This window comes from Canis lupus, chromosome 8 (genome assembly GCF_003254725.2).
Source record: "Canis lupus dingo isolate Sandy chromosome 8, ASM325472v2, whole genome shotgun sequence".
NCBI lineage: Eukaryota > Metazoa > Chordata > Mammalia > Carnivora > Canidae > Canis > Canis lupus.
The window spans coordinates 43867091-43881191 of NC_064250.1; the positions used below are offsets into that span (position 1 = coordinate 43867091).

Genomic DNA, 14101 nt, shown 5'->3' on the forward strand with positions numbered 1-14101 from the left:
AGGGCAAGCTGTTGGGAGATCAAGTGGTTCTAGCACCTAGTCACGAGGGCAATAACAATGAGTATAAAAAGTGTGGAGTCACCTGATTCTTTGTATGACCTTAGATATCATACATAGGAGAAAAAGACAAATTAAAAGCTGTGAATATGCACATGGATGAGTTGAAGTACCCCCAGGAAACTCTAAAGCAGTCCCTTCTCTCCTGTAGGCACTGAGAGGACAGGGATATGGACCGAGCCCAAATCACTACGTTAAGTAAATGCTCACTACTATTGGTTCTCTTGAGGACACAGGAGGAGAAAAAATGAAGTGACATGTGACTTAAATTAACCATAGAGAACATGTGCCTTACCCAAAAAACTATAAAATTAAGACTTGTAAGGCAGCATTCCATTATAAAATGGAAGGTGCAAATATTGAACCCAGGCCAGTCCGGTGAAGATGGTGCCCGTAAATGCAAAAACAGGTGACCTAGACTTCTGTGGTACCTGTACCTGCAGCTTTGCTGCCTATCCTTCAACCACACTATGGTTTCACAGATAATTCCCTTCTATCAGTTAACAAGTGAGGAAAAAGCACAAGCCCACTTCGGGAGTGGATCTGCACAGCGTGCCAGCACCAGCCAGAAGTGGACAGCGCCATGCTACAGCCCCACTTGGGTCGTCCTCAAAGACTGTGGTGAACGGAAATCTTCCCAAGGAGACAGAACATCAGGCATGTATATGATTATCCACTTTGGTCTGAACTATAGACCTACACTGACTCAGGCAGTGGATAACAGATGATTGGATCATTGAGGCTTTGAAAGAAAGCCTACCAGTGACAAGAAAGTTTAGGGAAGATATGCATGTATAGATCTCTTGAATGAGGACTGTAGTATGAAAATACTAGTGTTCTCCATGAATGCCACCCTGAAACCAATCATGGTGATAGAGACTCAATAATAAAATGGACAATTTGACTCCTGCTGTGGATCTAGTTGGCCTTTTCCCTAGTCACTCTGATGCCTGTTCAGTGGACCATGTATAAAATGGCCTTGGCAATAGAAATAGAGGCTATGGTTTAGCTTGAGTACATGGGTCCCTTCAAAGAGGTTCATTTATCCATGGATGGATGGACAGACAACCTGCTAATAGCAATTGATAGGCCCTTGATATTGTACTATATCTCCTACAATGATCAGCTAGTTACTTGGTAGTAGGTTGATTACATTGGATCATTCTCATCACGGAGGAGGTAGCAGTTAGGCTCCACAGGGAAGGGACACAAAACCTTGGTTTGGATTTACCCATAGGTTTTCTGCTAACATCTCCTCCATTCATGGATTTCAGCATGCCTTATCCATTGCCATGATATCTTTCACAACATTGCCTCTGATCAGAGGCACTAGTCTTAGCACATTTCTCGTAACTTAAAGGCAGCCGGCTTGACATTATATAGGAATGATCTGATGCAGGCTCAGTTATAGCACCAGCTAGTAGATCATACCTTAAGTTGGGATCCTACTATCCCAAGTGATAATGCCTTTAGTTGGGATCCTACTATCCTACTGAGTGCACTTATGCTTTAAATTGGATATCAGCATATAGTGCTGACTGCCCTTAAACAGGAAACAAAGGTCTGGAAACCAAGAGGTGGAGATGGGGGGTGGGGGGTGATCCATCTCATTATTATGCCTAATAAACACTTTGAAGAGTTTTGGTTTTTGTCCCTATAACCTTGGGCTCAGTAGGTTTGGAGGCCGTAATGCCCAAGGGAGAAATGCTTCCACCAAAGAACACAGTTTTGGTTCTGATGGCTTGGAAGCTGAGCCTGCCCCCTAGTCATTTGGGGCACTTTATGCCAAAAAAAAAAAAAAAAACAGTAAGCAGAGAAGATCACTGAACTGAATGGGGTGATTATCCTAATTACTTGGGGGAAATTGGGTTGTTGCTATATAATGAGGTAAAGAAAGACTATATTTGGAACCTGGGGATTCATTGGAGGTTCCTCTTCATAGTCCCTTGCCTGAAAGAGCTCATCAATAAAAAACTAGAGCAATGGACCAAGAATTGAAATTTTATGGGAATGAAAGTTTGAGTCATCTCGCCAAGTGAAGAACTTCATCCAGCTAAGATGCTGGCTGAGAGTCATGGGACATGGGATAGCTGGTAAAAGATGACAGCATTACACAGTAGAAGGTACATGTATAGAGACTACCACTTAAAGGTAGCAGTGGTACTGTATTCTTACTGTGTAATGTGGTCATAATATTTTAGGGTGACTAACAACTCCAGTTTCTCAGGACTGAAGTTTTCCTAGGACATAGGAATTTATTTCATTGCTAAACCCAGGAAAGTCTTTGGAAAACAAGAATAAGTCATCCTATTCATGCTTCTCACTCTATCAATAAATACTATGAAATAAATAGTGCTTGTCTTATATACTCAACAAGTGCATATGAAGGTAGTTAGTGGTTACTTTAGAATCTGGTAGACCTAGAGGTTAAGTCCAACTACGCTACTCACCTGTGAGATGACTAAGACAATTTAGATTCTCCCAAGGCTTCCCCTCCTTCTGAAGGCAATAGGTGTTTCTGTCCACCACTACCTGCCTTACATATTAGCGTAGAAGACCCTATGTGGCCTGTTGCCCTTTCCCATGCCACTCTTTTTTTTTTAATACCAAACATATCTGTCTCACTTCTCCATTGTGCCAAGGGGCTTTCCTGACTTGAGGGTCCTGGTACCCATTGATCATCCCTCCAAATCTTAACCTCTGCGCCCTGCCCCCTGCAGGCCAAGGAGCTAAAAACCTGTTTCCACAGAAGCAAGACTACTGAGTTTTACCCCACCTCCATGGAGCCTGCATAGTCCAGCAGATGGAGGGATGCCATGTTGGACATAGTGGCCTGAGGCCATCCACCTACTTCCTTGGAACACTGCTGGATCTCTCAAACACTTCAGACCCTGATGGCACAAGCTGTAGTATTTTACCACAAATAAAGTTAAAGGAGCATTTCCAGGATGTATGCTAGGTACTGGACACTATGGTAATGGTCTTAAAAGATGGTTCATTTAACTTTTGCAAAGATGTATTTTTTTAAGAAACTGAGGCATAAGGAGGTTAAAATAACTTGTTTAAAACACCACAAAAATGGTAAAAATGGTAGCACCAATATGTGTAAAACCAAATGCAAGTACCTCAAGCCTTGACCCCATAGCAGATGTCATACGTACAAATGGTTATAGGGGCCAGGTGGATCATATGAATGAGAGAGGTGGGCTGGGTAGGGACTCTAGTGAACTGAGAAAGTAAACCCTTTTTACATAGGGTGGCCACTTATCAGACCCATGGCTTATTGCCACATGAGAATGCCTATACAGTATGGGCCAAAGAAGCTGAAGTCCACAATTTTACACAAAATGCTTTCATTTCAAAACATGGGTAATTTGTTTTAGTTTAATTCCATTTAAAAAAACACTTCATTGATTAAACACATCAAGCTTCCTGACCACCAGGTTTTAACTACTGTCCTACAGTCATGGAAAGAGAAATTTACTGAATGAGGAGAATCCAAGCCAGAATGTTGATCATAGCAGAAGAGCAAATAGTTATCACATAGTGTAGAAGTCCCCTCCCCCCCGTCATATAATACACAGTTCTAATAAAGGGGACTGGAGAGAAACAGAATGACAACCCGCTCTGCTGATATATATGGTGGTCAGGAAAAACCTGAGGTACAGCAAAAAAAACTAAGACTAGAAATCAGAATCTAAGGATTTTGAGGCACCAAAGTCTCCCTTGGGTCACTTCCTTTCCAGATATTTAAGATAGAATGATAAATTCCCTTTGAGTTTATGAGTAAGAGCTAATCTCATTTCTTATACAGATAGTTTGATCCCTTGTTCTCTTCTGACAATGTAATAAATGTCACATGACTTACCTACTAGGGTATCTATTTACTTTCTGGGAATCTTTTGGGATACTGTTTCTCAAGAAGATGTCTTTTGGACCAATCCCTCCCTGAGGCCAGGTAACTCTCCATCCTTAATGCTAGACTCCTCAACCCAGATCACTGTACTGTTGTGTAATTTCCCCTTGGAAATTTCTATAGTTTGGCTCTTACTGGAACATCAATCCATTCAGTTGCCTCTAGAGGAAGCTCCTTGCTCAGCAAGGACGTAGCCAAAGGGAAGGAGAAGGGAACTGAAGGATGATGAGAGGGCCTGCTGCTGGCTGGTTTCTTCTGCCTTCCCCCTGGATCCTGGCTGCTTCCAAGGGGCTCCCTCATGGGCTAGATCTGCCTCCTGGGAGCCTCGTTCTTTGTCCTGGTGTTTGTCATTGGAGGCCATGATGTTCTGAAAAAAGCTTAGAATCGCAGTCAGGAGACTTGTGTTTGTGTCCTGCCTTAAAGATCTATGTGCTCCTGGCAATCATTTAGCCACTCAGGACTTCAGTGATAAAATGAGAATAATATCTACCTCTGTGGATCTTATCCAACTTAGACACATGTATATATAAAAAAAGTCTTTTTGTAAACCATAAAACTTCACATAGACATAGGTCAGATTGCACTTGACCATTGATATTAAAAATATCTATCTGGGCAGCTCCGGTGGCTCAGTGGTTTAGTGTCGATTTCATCCCAGGGCGTGATCCTGGAGACCCGGGTTCGAGTCCCACATCGGGCTCCCTGCAAGGAGCCTGCTTATCCCTCTGCCTGTGTCTCTGCTTCTCTCTCTCTCTCTCTCTGTCTCTCATGAATAAATAAATAAATAAATAAAATCTTTTAAAAAATCTATCTATCTTTAATCACAAAGGGGTTATGGCAGAGGCACACATTCATAAAAATTTTATTTTCTTGTAAAATAGAGTGGACACTAAGAAGTGCCTGCCTAGCCATATCTGTATTTTCTAGTGTTCTCTGCATTTGGGCGGGATAAAGTGATTTAGTGTTTACTAATGGGAGTACAAGCAAAAGTAGTGAGTATCACTTAAGAAGGCAAGGCAATCAGAAGTGTGTGTGCCTTCTTTAATTTTCTTCCCGTTTGCTCCCAGCTGAAGGGACTCCAAGGCCCCGGAGAGTGATAGAATTGCAAAATGGAAGGAAATCGAGTTCCCGAATCACCATGTGGAAGAAAGCTATCTGCTACTTGGGAACATCCTCACTGGGTCATTGCATGAGTGAGGAAGCAAACTTCCATCTTGTTAAGCCTCTGTCATATTGGAGGTTTATTTATTATAGCAGCTAATATTAGCCATTAGATAACAAATGAATCAAGGGAACGGGAACATATGGCTCAGGCAGTAAAAAGTGCTGAAAATGAACATGTGCACAAAGGCTGGCAATGTCTTTTTTCACACTAATACACGGGCCATAGGGCCAAGGAATTACTAAAGGACATCCGCAATGCTCTATCAGGTAAGGTGGATAGGCAGTTCGATGTCACACACACACACACACACACACACACACACACACGTGCACACACATGCATGCATTCATGCATGCACATGCACATACCACTTTTGTGTACGTATTCCAGCATGCCAGGGTGAAAGACAGAAGTCACAGGCCTCTGAGGCCGTTTAAGACTGTATTTTGTGTGTCAAGGACCTTATTTGTAGTCCGATTCAGAGTGGAGATGGAGCGGTACAGGTCATAGAACTGAGCCGTGGTGGCGTCCAGACCAGCACTCAGGCCTTCAGGTTCCCAGGCTTTTCTGCTCAACCCTCTTTCCCACTCACTCTGATTTATCCCAGCTTCTCCCTTTACAAAGCCTAACATCAGGATAAGCCAGAAATGACTCAAAAAGGGGGAATGAGGGGCAGCCTGGGTGGCTCAGTGGTTAAGCCCCTGCCTTCAGCCCAGGGCGTGATCCTGGAGAACCGGGATTGAGTCCCACGTCAGGCTCCCTTCATGGAGCCTGCTTCTCTCTCTGCCTGTGTCTCTTCCCCCCCCCCCTCTGTGTTTCTCAAATAAATAAATAAATAAATAAATAAATAAATAAATAAAATCTTTAAAAAAGGGCGGGAGGTGGGAATGATAGGTACAAACGGATCTCATGAGTTTGCATCTACCATATCATCAGCTAAAGGGCATTTTTCATTTTCACCTTAGTAGCTGGCAAAGAACCAAATGAGCATGTTAGCCAAACCCTTCTCCTTGCCTACGTTTTTTGTGTTGTGTTGTGTCCTCTTGAACTCTATACTCCATGCCAACCATCATTATTCCAGGACGACACCGTATTGTGGTTTACCTCCATGCCTCGGAGCATGCTGCTTTCTGCCTCTCTTTCAACACCAGGGCCCCCTCACCAAGGTATTTTCTTCCTTCAAGATCCTACTTAAATGTCATATTCTCTGTGAAGTTTTTCCCGGTGCTTCCAGGCTGAGTCAGTATTTCCCATGGTACCTGCTTAAGCCATTCTTAGAGTACTCATGACATAGAACTATAGTTTTAGTTGTACGTTGGTGGTTCATAGACTTCATGAGCTCCTTCCTATCACTTGGCTTTTTGAAAAGGGCGATAGTGCATATAACGTCACCCCTCTTCTTACCTGAGTTGTTCAGAGCAGGAGTTCAGACAAAGCCACCACTCCACAGGCACCCCGGCCACCATGAAACAGCCTCCATCAAAGGATTCTGTTTTCTGGGAATGGCCCTTTGGGGATGGGAGATTGGTCACATTCTCCCATTGAGAATTCGCTCTCTGAGAAGAGGAATGTCCCTGACAATTGTGGGAATGGAGCTGTATGGTCATGCCATAGTGTCCGGGCTGGTGGCTGTGCTCAACCATACGTCAGATGAGCAGGGCGGACAGGGAGCTCCTTGGGAGGGAGAGGAAGGGGCCAGGTCTGATGGGGAGATGGGGGTAAGGACTTGGGGAACTATGCCATTTGGGGGAGAATGAACTTGGTTCCTGAGGGCTTTCAGCATCCTACAGTCAGCTGTGCCTTCTACCTTGGGTTCCATAGGAGCCCCCCACCGCCCCCCAACCCAGACCTCTGCAGCATTGACCCCCTCCACTTCTTAGGCTAGGTTAATGGATTTGTTTCTTGCAGCCAAAAGAGCCTTGGTTAAGAAAGTGTTAACCTCGCCCCTGGACTGTGAGTTGCTTGAGGTCTTCCTTATATTCCAGTGTAGGTCAATGCATAGACTGTGTTCAAAACCCACCTGCTGAATGGATGATAAGTAAACGAATGAATGGATGTGCCTATTGGTTATAAATCCAGGGCCCTGTTTGCCTGGCTGGCCTCCTGCTCCACTGTGCCTTTCTGATACAAAATGCTCTTCCCCGTCATCACCGCAGCTCTGCTGCTCCTGTCCTCCAGCGTCCGAACGTCCAGCTTTTGACAAGTGGCATTTTCCTGAAGTATTTTTTGCTTTAAAAACACTGGGTCTGGCACACTGGGATCTGAGGGGATGGCAGATGCAGACAGGATATACAAATAGGAGACAACACTTTCACCTCAACCACTTCTGCTCCCAAAGAACCCCAGCTGGCCCCCTGGACCTTTTCCTGAAGAAACATGGAAGAAGCAAGCTGTATTTAGAGAGATATAAGTATAGCTTTTATTTTTTTTTAAACCAACCCAACATTTCCACTGGCAACTGTCAACATAGCTTATGACATGAGCACTGTTTCTTTTTTAGTTATTTTTTTAAGAAAAAAATGTGTTTAAAATTAAACAGGTGTTTTTTAATTTCTCTTTTTTTCCCCTTAAAAAATGTATTTATGTCAATGCAGAAAGCCTAAAGATCTGTGGGCAGTTTTGTGATGATTTCATATGTGTGTTGGTGTGTGTGTGTGTGTGTGTGTGTGTGTGTGTGTATTTTAAAGCCAGGTCCTTTCCAAATTTGTTGGGAGAAGGTCTGTAGGCCACGGCAATCTCTCTTTCTATAAACCCAGGCTCCGTGGGATGATAGCAACTAAGATGCCTCTTTACTGGGGCAGGAAATAGCCCACAGGCTGGAAAAAGAGCTTCATGAGGTTTAAAAACAAGCAGGAATGTGGGAGAGATGAGAAATTCCAGTTCCTATCTCGTGAAAATGCTTTCAAACATGACCTGAGGGTTCAGGAGAGGTGGAAGGAGCCCCTAGTTTTCTTATCAACCTCTCAGTGTTCGCAGTACCTCAAGAAATACAGTCAGACCTCTTAGTGTGGCACGTTAGTAAGTGAGGGGGTGGTGACGCTGACATTTCTCCGAAGCACTGACATTTTAAATATAACCTTTCCTCTTCAAGATCTCACGAGGTGGACAGCTCTTCTCCTCAGCCTCAGATACGAAGCCAAAGATACTCAAGAAAGCCATCTATCCCTTTTGTTTTTCCCCAGCTGCCCTTGGTCATAGCGTACCATTCCTATTTTTGTCCCACATCTCCCACGTGGTGGGTCTTCCTGCAGAAGGATAAACGTATAGACACGGACACAACGAGACAGACAGAAGCAATTGGAAAGGGCAGGGAAGGGAACCAGACTTTTTTCTTTTAAACTGGATTTGGACGAAAGCATGTAACACTCCTCCTGCCCCGGCCCCCTGATCTCCAGCGCTCCTCATGGGCATGCAAACTCACTTCCAGCCAGAGGCCATCACTCTCCCACGGAGAAGACAAGCGGAGTGGGGGGGGGGGGTGCGCAGGTGGCCACAGAGACAGTGCTACCAGGGAGAGGGGAGGGGGGCGGTGGAGAGACCTCGCCTCTACCTGTCATCAACGACGCACCGTGAATTCCTTCACAGCACCTTTGTTACTAACTTCAGAAAGACAAGACGGAAGGAACGAACAATGAGCTAATGAGCGACGCCAGATGGGAAAGCCAGCAGTCCTGGCTACGGTGAGGTGAGAAGAGAACCGAGAACCGAGAACCGGAAAGGGGCCTTGGGGCTGGGCCTGCCGTCCCCCCCGGCGGGCTGGGCTGCGGGAGGGAGCAGGGCTGTGCGGGACCCAGAAAGACAGGGGACGCCCTGCCCCCAGGGAGGGAGAAGCCGAGGAATAATCGGGAGGCGGTGGAAGGGCCTGACCTCTGCTGTGGACGGGGGCCAGGGCTTGGGGAGACAGGGAGGAGGTGGATTTGTTGCTGTTGTTGGTTTGTATTGAATTAAATGCTTTGTCAGGTGGGTGTTTCCTCCGCTGTGTTTGATGGGTTAAGACTCTGCCCTTCCAGTGGGCGGCCGGCGGGGCCTGGGTGGGGCGAGGGTCCTGGGGCTCGGTCCGCCGCCTCTGCCGGAGGCCCAGGCCGCGCGGTCCCGGGGCCAAGTGCCCTTCTCTTAGGAGAAGTCCGAGGCCTGTGCTGCGGAGGCCCCACTCCGCAGCTCAGAAGCCCCTGATGTAGCAGTAGGCCTCCAGCGTGGCAAAGAGTATGTAGAGGAGCCACAGGCTCACGAAGAGCCATGTCGTGGCCAGCTTGCAGCCGCGGGGGCCACCCAGCTCCCCGCCCAGGTGGGGCCGCCGGCGGTACAGGAGCACGCTGATGCAGACGAACGCGAAGATGGTGAAGAGGGTGACCGAGAAGGCCAGCGTGCCGGCGGACACGTAGAACTCCTGTCCCTGCAGGGCCCAGTAGATGGCGGCCACGGACCAGGCCAGGCCGATGCCCAGGAAGACGTTGATGGCGTTGCTGCCCGTGACGTTGCCGATGGAGGCATCAGAGTACATATCCTGGATGGCAGCGGCTTTGCTGGCAAACATGTCTGGAAAGAGGCAGAGATGGTGGGGGCTGGAGGGAGCCTGCGATGCGGAGGGCCCCCCTGTGTGTCCAGAGGCATCTGGGGCCCCAGGCCTAGCAGAGGAAGGAGAGGCAGGGGCTCTGCCATTAACAAGCTGTGTGGCCTTGGACAAGTCACCTCACTTCTCTGGGCTTCAGGCTCCTCATCTGCTGGGGTCTGAAGATCCCTAAGAGCCTACCGGTCCTGATATTTACTGAGTGGGCATGCTGTTCCCTTTGGATTATTTTTTTTTTTTCAGCAAGGGGATTTTGCCCCAGATCCCACAATCTGCCCAGGGAACCTTGGCATCCCAGGAAGCTGCTTAGGGTAGATGCCTGGTTGTACCCATCACGTGGGGTGTTAGCTCCTGTAACACAGGGCACAATGCCCCTGGACTCAGCATTGTGTTAGGCACTGGATTTATGGGGACAGAGGACACGCCAGGGAACCATGAGGAATGGACTCGAGGGAGACAGGGCTCTGCCTCTATAGTTAGTATATGGGGCACAGAGTTCTGCAAGCTGTTTGACTTCAGATGTTGGCATGGACTATAGTAGGCATTGGAAGGACCGTCAGGGACATCTAGCCACTCTTTTATTTCACAGGTAAGGAAAAAAAGGGTCAAGGAATCTACCCAAGGTAATAAGACATTTGGCCTTAAAGCCCTCATGGAAGGGCCCTTTGCATATCATCACCCCAAAGAGTCTCCGGCAAAGCCGTGAAACCAGCCAAGTGCACCACCATATAACCTTTATCAAGCCCCTAATGCTGCCAGCTGCTCCCTGGGCCAATTGCAAGGACTTGGGAATGTCCCAAGCGCTCTCCTTGCCTGCTTGTCCTGGCTTGATTCCTTGTTGCCAATTTTCTCAGATCTCCCAGAGAAAACCTCTTGCTTTTTCTTGCCTGACCTCGCTTTTCCGCCTCTGATCCCCTGGAATTTCTCCCCACATGTGTTCCTTTTCCCCTGTAATAGTTCTGCTCCTTCCCCCGCCCAGTAGCTCCCATCCCTTGAGGCCTTGAGAACAGAGATCACAGGGTATCTCCACCACAAAGCCTCCCGTGGATCATCCATCTAATTTCCTACTACCTGATACATTTCCAGGATACCCAAGCCTCTTGCATTACTAATGTATGAAACAATCCCTCTACTCTGGGCTGGGGTTTGGGGAAGAGGTTTTCTGGAGTGTCATGTCCATTGAGTTACTCCTCGGAAGGATTTATTCTCTGAGTCCAGGAAGGGTTTCCCTCGGTCCAGCCAGCAGAGTCCTATCTGATAGGACTCAGCCTCACCCTCTTGGAGGAGGATGTTTTCTCTTCTTTGCTGTGGCAGCAGGGAGGCTCCCCTGCCAGGAGTTCAGGTTCAGATGCCCTGGACACCCAGCTGAACTAAGCAAGGAGCCTGAGCTAACACAGCCTTCTGCCTGCTAACTGCTCCTTGTCATTCCAGCCCAGCTTATATAAGTCTCTCTTGGAAGCAATCCACAACCTGACCCAGCCCAGGTCCCCTAGTTCCATGCTTGCACAGCACCTCTGCTTTCTTGTCACTGAACTTACCGAGATGATTTCAATTAGGGGAGTTGAGTGCAGTTCTGTCACTAGCTGCTGAGCTCCACTCAGAGCGGGGAGCACATCTCCTGCCTCCCATGAAAGCCTCATGCATCAGGCTCAGTAAATATTTGTCTAGTGAATGAGTAAGCTCATGCCTACTCCTGTGTGTCTTTGGGTATTTATAAGAAAAGAAAACAGTATGTAATTCATCATAGGAGAGGACAAGAGCTCATGAAGCTTCCTCTCCTGTCCCACCAGGAGACAATTTGTACTCACATGTATCTTTCTAAGGAGGAAGCCAAGAATGCTTGTGAACATTTCTACTGTGACATTTTCAAGTGGGCTAATCTTTAGTCTCAGTGACTGCCAGAGGGACACGGAAGAACAGGATCTATATTCTTTGAATTACGTTGTTTGGGCCTTCATGTAACGTGGAGGTTAAGGAAGTGGGCCACTTACATGGGCGGTAGACTTAACCCTGTGGACCTCAGTTTTCTCATTTGACATGTGAGGATAATAATCCCTATTACATAGGGTTTTAGTGAGCATTACAGAGAGAAAACATGTAAACTGCTTAGCATACACAGTGCCTGAGACATCAAAAGTGTTCAAGAAATGTTTAGCTCTCTCTTGCTAGTAATATTATCATTAATCCCCTTGACTTCTGCATACCTTCTGGGCAGAGGCTCTGTTAAGCTCAAATCTGAGGTTGTAAGGAAGGTAATGAGGCAAAGTGTAGGGGGTCACTTGAATCTGGTAATAACCTCTTTGCAAACCCAAGCACCCCTTACTCTTACCTGGCACAGAGGTCCCGAATGCCACGAACACCACAGCTGTGACTGAATCTTTGAGGCCAATGGTGCAGCCGAAGTGTGAGGCCAGGTCCCCAATTATGGCTGTAAGCATGCCAATGATGAGAATGGACACAACGAAGCAGGCCCAGCCATGGCAGTACTCTGTGGGGGGCACGCAGGCAAACAGCACCTTCCAGAAGACCGTCAGAAAATGCATGACATAGTCAAAGCAGGATGGCAGCCTCTCCTCCCCTGACTCATCCTCATCCTCGTCCCCTGCTGGAGATAAGATAAGACAGGCCCAGGGAAAGGCAGCGAGGTCAGATTCTTATTCACGAAAAAGTCAAGTCAACCCACATGGCAAGCATTAGCTGGCAGGAAACTCCAGCTCTCTCCTGAGCAGTGGTCATGGACAGGGCCTGGGTGCCAGAAAACAGCCAGGTAATGGGAGCCAAGTTGGGGTGCCACTAGTCAATGTGAATGCAGGGCACCCAGGAGGGTGGCAGGGAGAGGACAGGGGAATAGGGAGAGAAGGAGAAAGAGAGAGGATGGGGGTAGAGCACAGGAGGGACAAGGCAATGAAGCAGAGATGAGGGTGGAGCAGGCTCCATTGGGTTGCCTGGGTGAAGAAAGTGAAATCAGCTGTGTGTCCTCTCTTTACTGGACACGATGGAGTGCCTCCCTAATTTTCCTGACATGCCTGCTGCAATAACCTCGTGGTTCTGGTTGTTATCCATCCCCAGAGGGGCGGCTGTCATTCCAGATCATGTGGGCATACCAGAGAGCCAGCGCCATCCTCCTAATATCCCATGGGATAGAGCAGGCAGGGGCCCCATTGTCCTTGCCAGGAAATGTGGGCAGAGTTGCCCATTCAGCAGTCTGGGAGGAGAGGATGTGCTGAGGCACGCTGGCACCTTGTCCAGGGCAACCTCTGTTATGTTTTGACACAATCAGTGGAAGCTAGGTTTGAAAAGAGCAGGAAATAAGATGCTTGGGTTCCAGTTGCAGCTTTGCCAAGAAGAGGATCTGTAAGCTGGGATAAATCACCTCGTATTTCTGAGCCTCGGTTCCCTCATTTGAGAAAGGAGAGGGTTAGATGATGTGGCCTATATTCTGTTTATCGTCTCTTTAGGGGCAAAGTAAGGTCATCAGAGGGAGAACTGGAGGGATCTGAGGCAGGCGGTGTGAGATGGGGGGTGGGGACAGCCACAGCCACCCTCTTTTCCTGGCGTTACTTCTGCTTTGGCTCAAGGGCCTCGGGGTAGGACCCTGTGTGTTGCTATGACAACAAAGCCTCGTGACAGCAGATGAGGCCAATAGAGCTAGGCCGTACAAGGAGGCTTCGATGGTGGTGTAGAGACCTTGTCTGGGGTCCTGGGTGTGCTGTGGGCCACCACAGAGGGAGCCTGTCGGTAAATGGCAAACGAGAGGTCTGGAATCATCCAGGGTAGAGGTTTGTCAGTGTCGGTGCAGAGATTTTACAAACCCTGGACCCCTGCATCTCTAATCAGAACAGTCCCCCCTTCAACAGAAAGGGAGGACCAAAAGAATGAGAGAAGGAATGATGGAAACCAGAATTTAATGAGTTCCTGTTTGGTACCAGACTCTACCATTCTGCTTTGCCGAGAAAGGTCGACATGGTTCCCTCTTTCAAATTGTGGTGCAGGGAGGATAATTTGTCTTAGGTCACACAGTGGAGCCAGGATTTGAAACCAGAGTTAGCCATGCTGTTCCAGCTATCCCATGATTCTTTTCCAAAGTGACCCAGTAGAATAGGCAAACAGTAAGGACTAGAGCTGGGACACAGAGGCTTTCCCAGAAACTGGTAGCTGCGGATGGGGCTGCATTCTTGCTTCTCTGGTGTTGCCTGCTTCTCCCAGCAAGGCCGGTGCCCCTCCTGAGACTCTCTTACCTGCACTGACTGTGATGGCCTCCATGAACTGGTCCCTCCAGGAATGTGTCCCCACAACCATGGCCAGGTTTGTCTTTTTGATCAGTTTGTCCACCGTATTCTGTCAGAGAGATAAAAACTTGGAATCATGAGGTTAGAATGCTCAGAACTGTTGAGGA

At 47.6% G+C, this 14101-nt stretch overlaps 1 protein-coding gene across 7 annotated transcripts in view; it reads right to left on the reverse strand.

Moving 5' to 3' along the window:
* Positions 1-7533: 7533 nt before the first annotated feature.
* SLC8A3 (solute carrier family 8 member A3) overlaps positions 7534-14101 on the reverse strand; it is a 141378-nt gene continuing 134810 nt past the window's right edge. For all 7 annotated transcript variants that reach the window (XM_025442663.3, XM_025442658.3, XM_025442665.3 and 4 more), the window contains 3 exons: positions 13944-14043; positions 12035-12310; positions 7534-9674 (listed from right to left, as the gene is read on the reverse strand). In XM_025442663.3, coding sequence (XP_025298448.1) covers positions 9298-9674; positions 12035-12310; positions 13944-14043 — 753 coding nt within the window. In that variant the 3' untranslated portion in view covers positions 7534-9297. The remainder of the gene's footprint in view (positions 9675-12034; positions 12311-13943; positions 14044-14101) is intronic.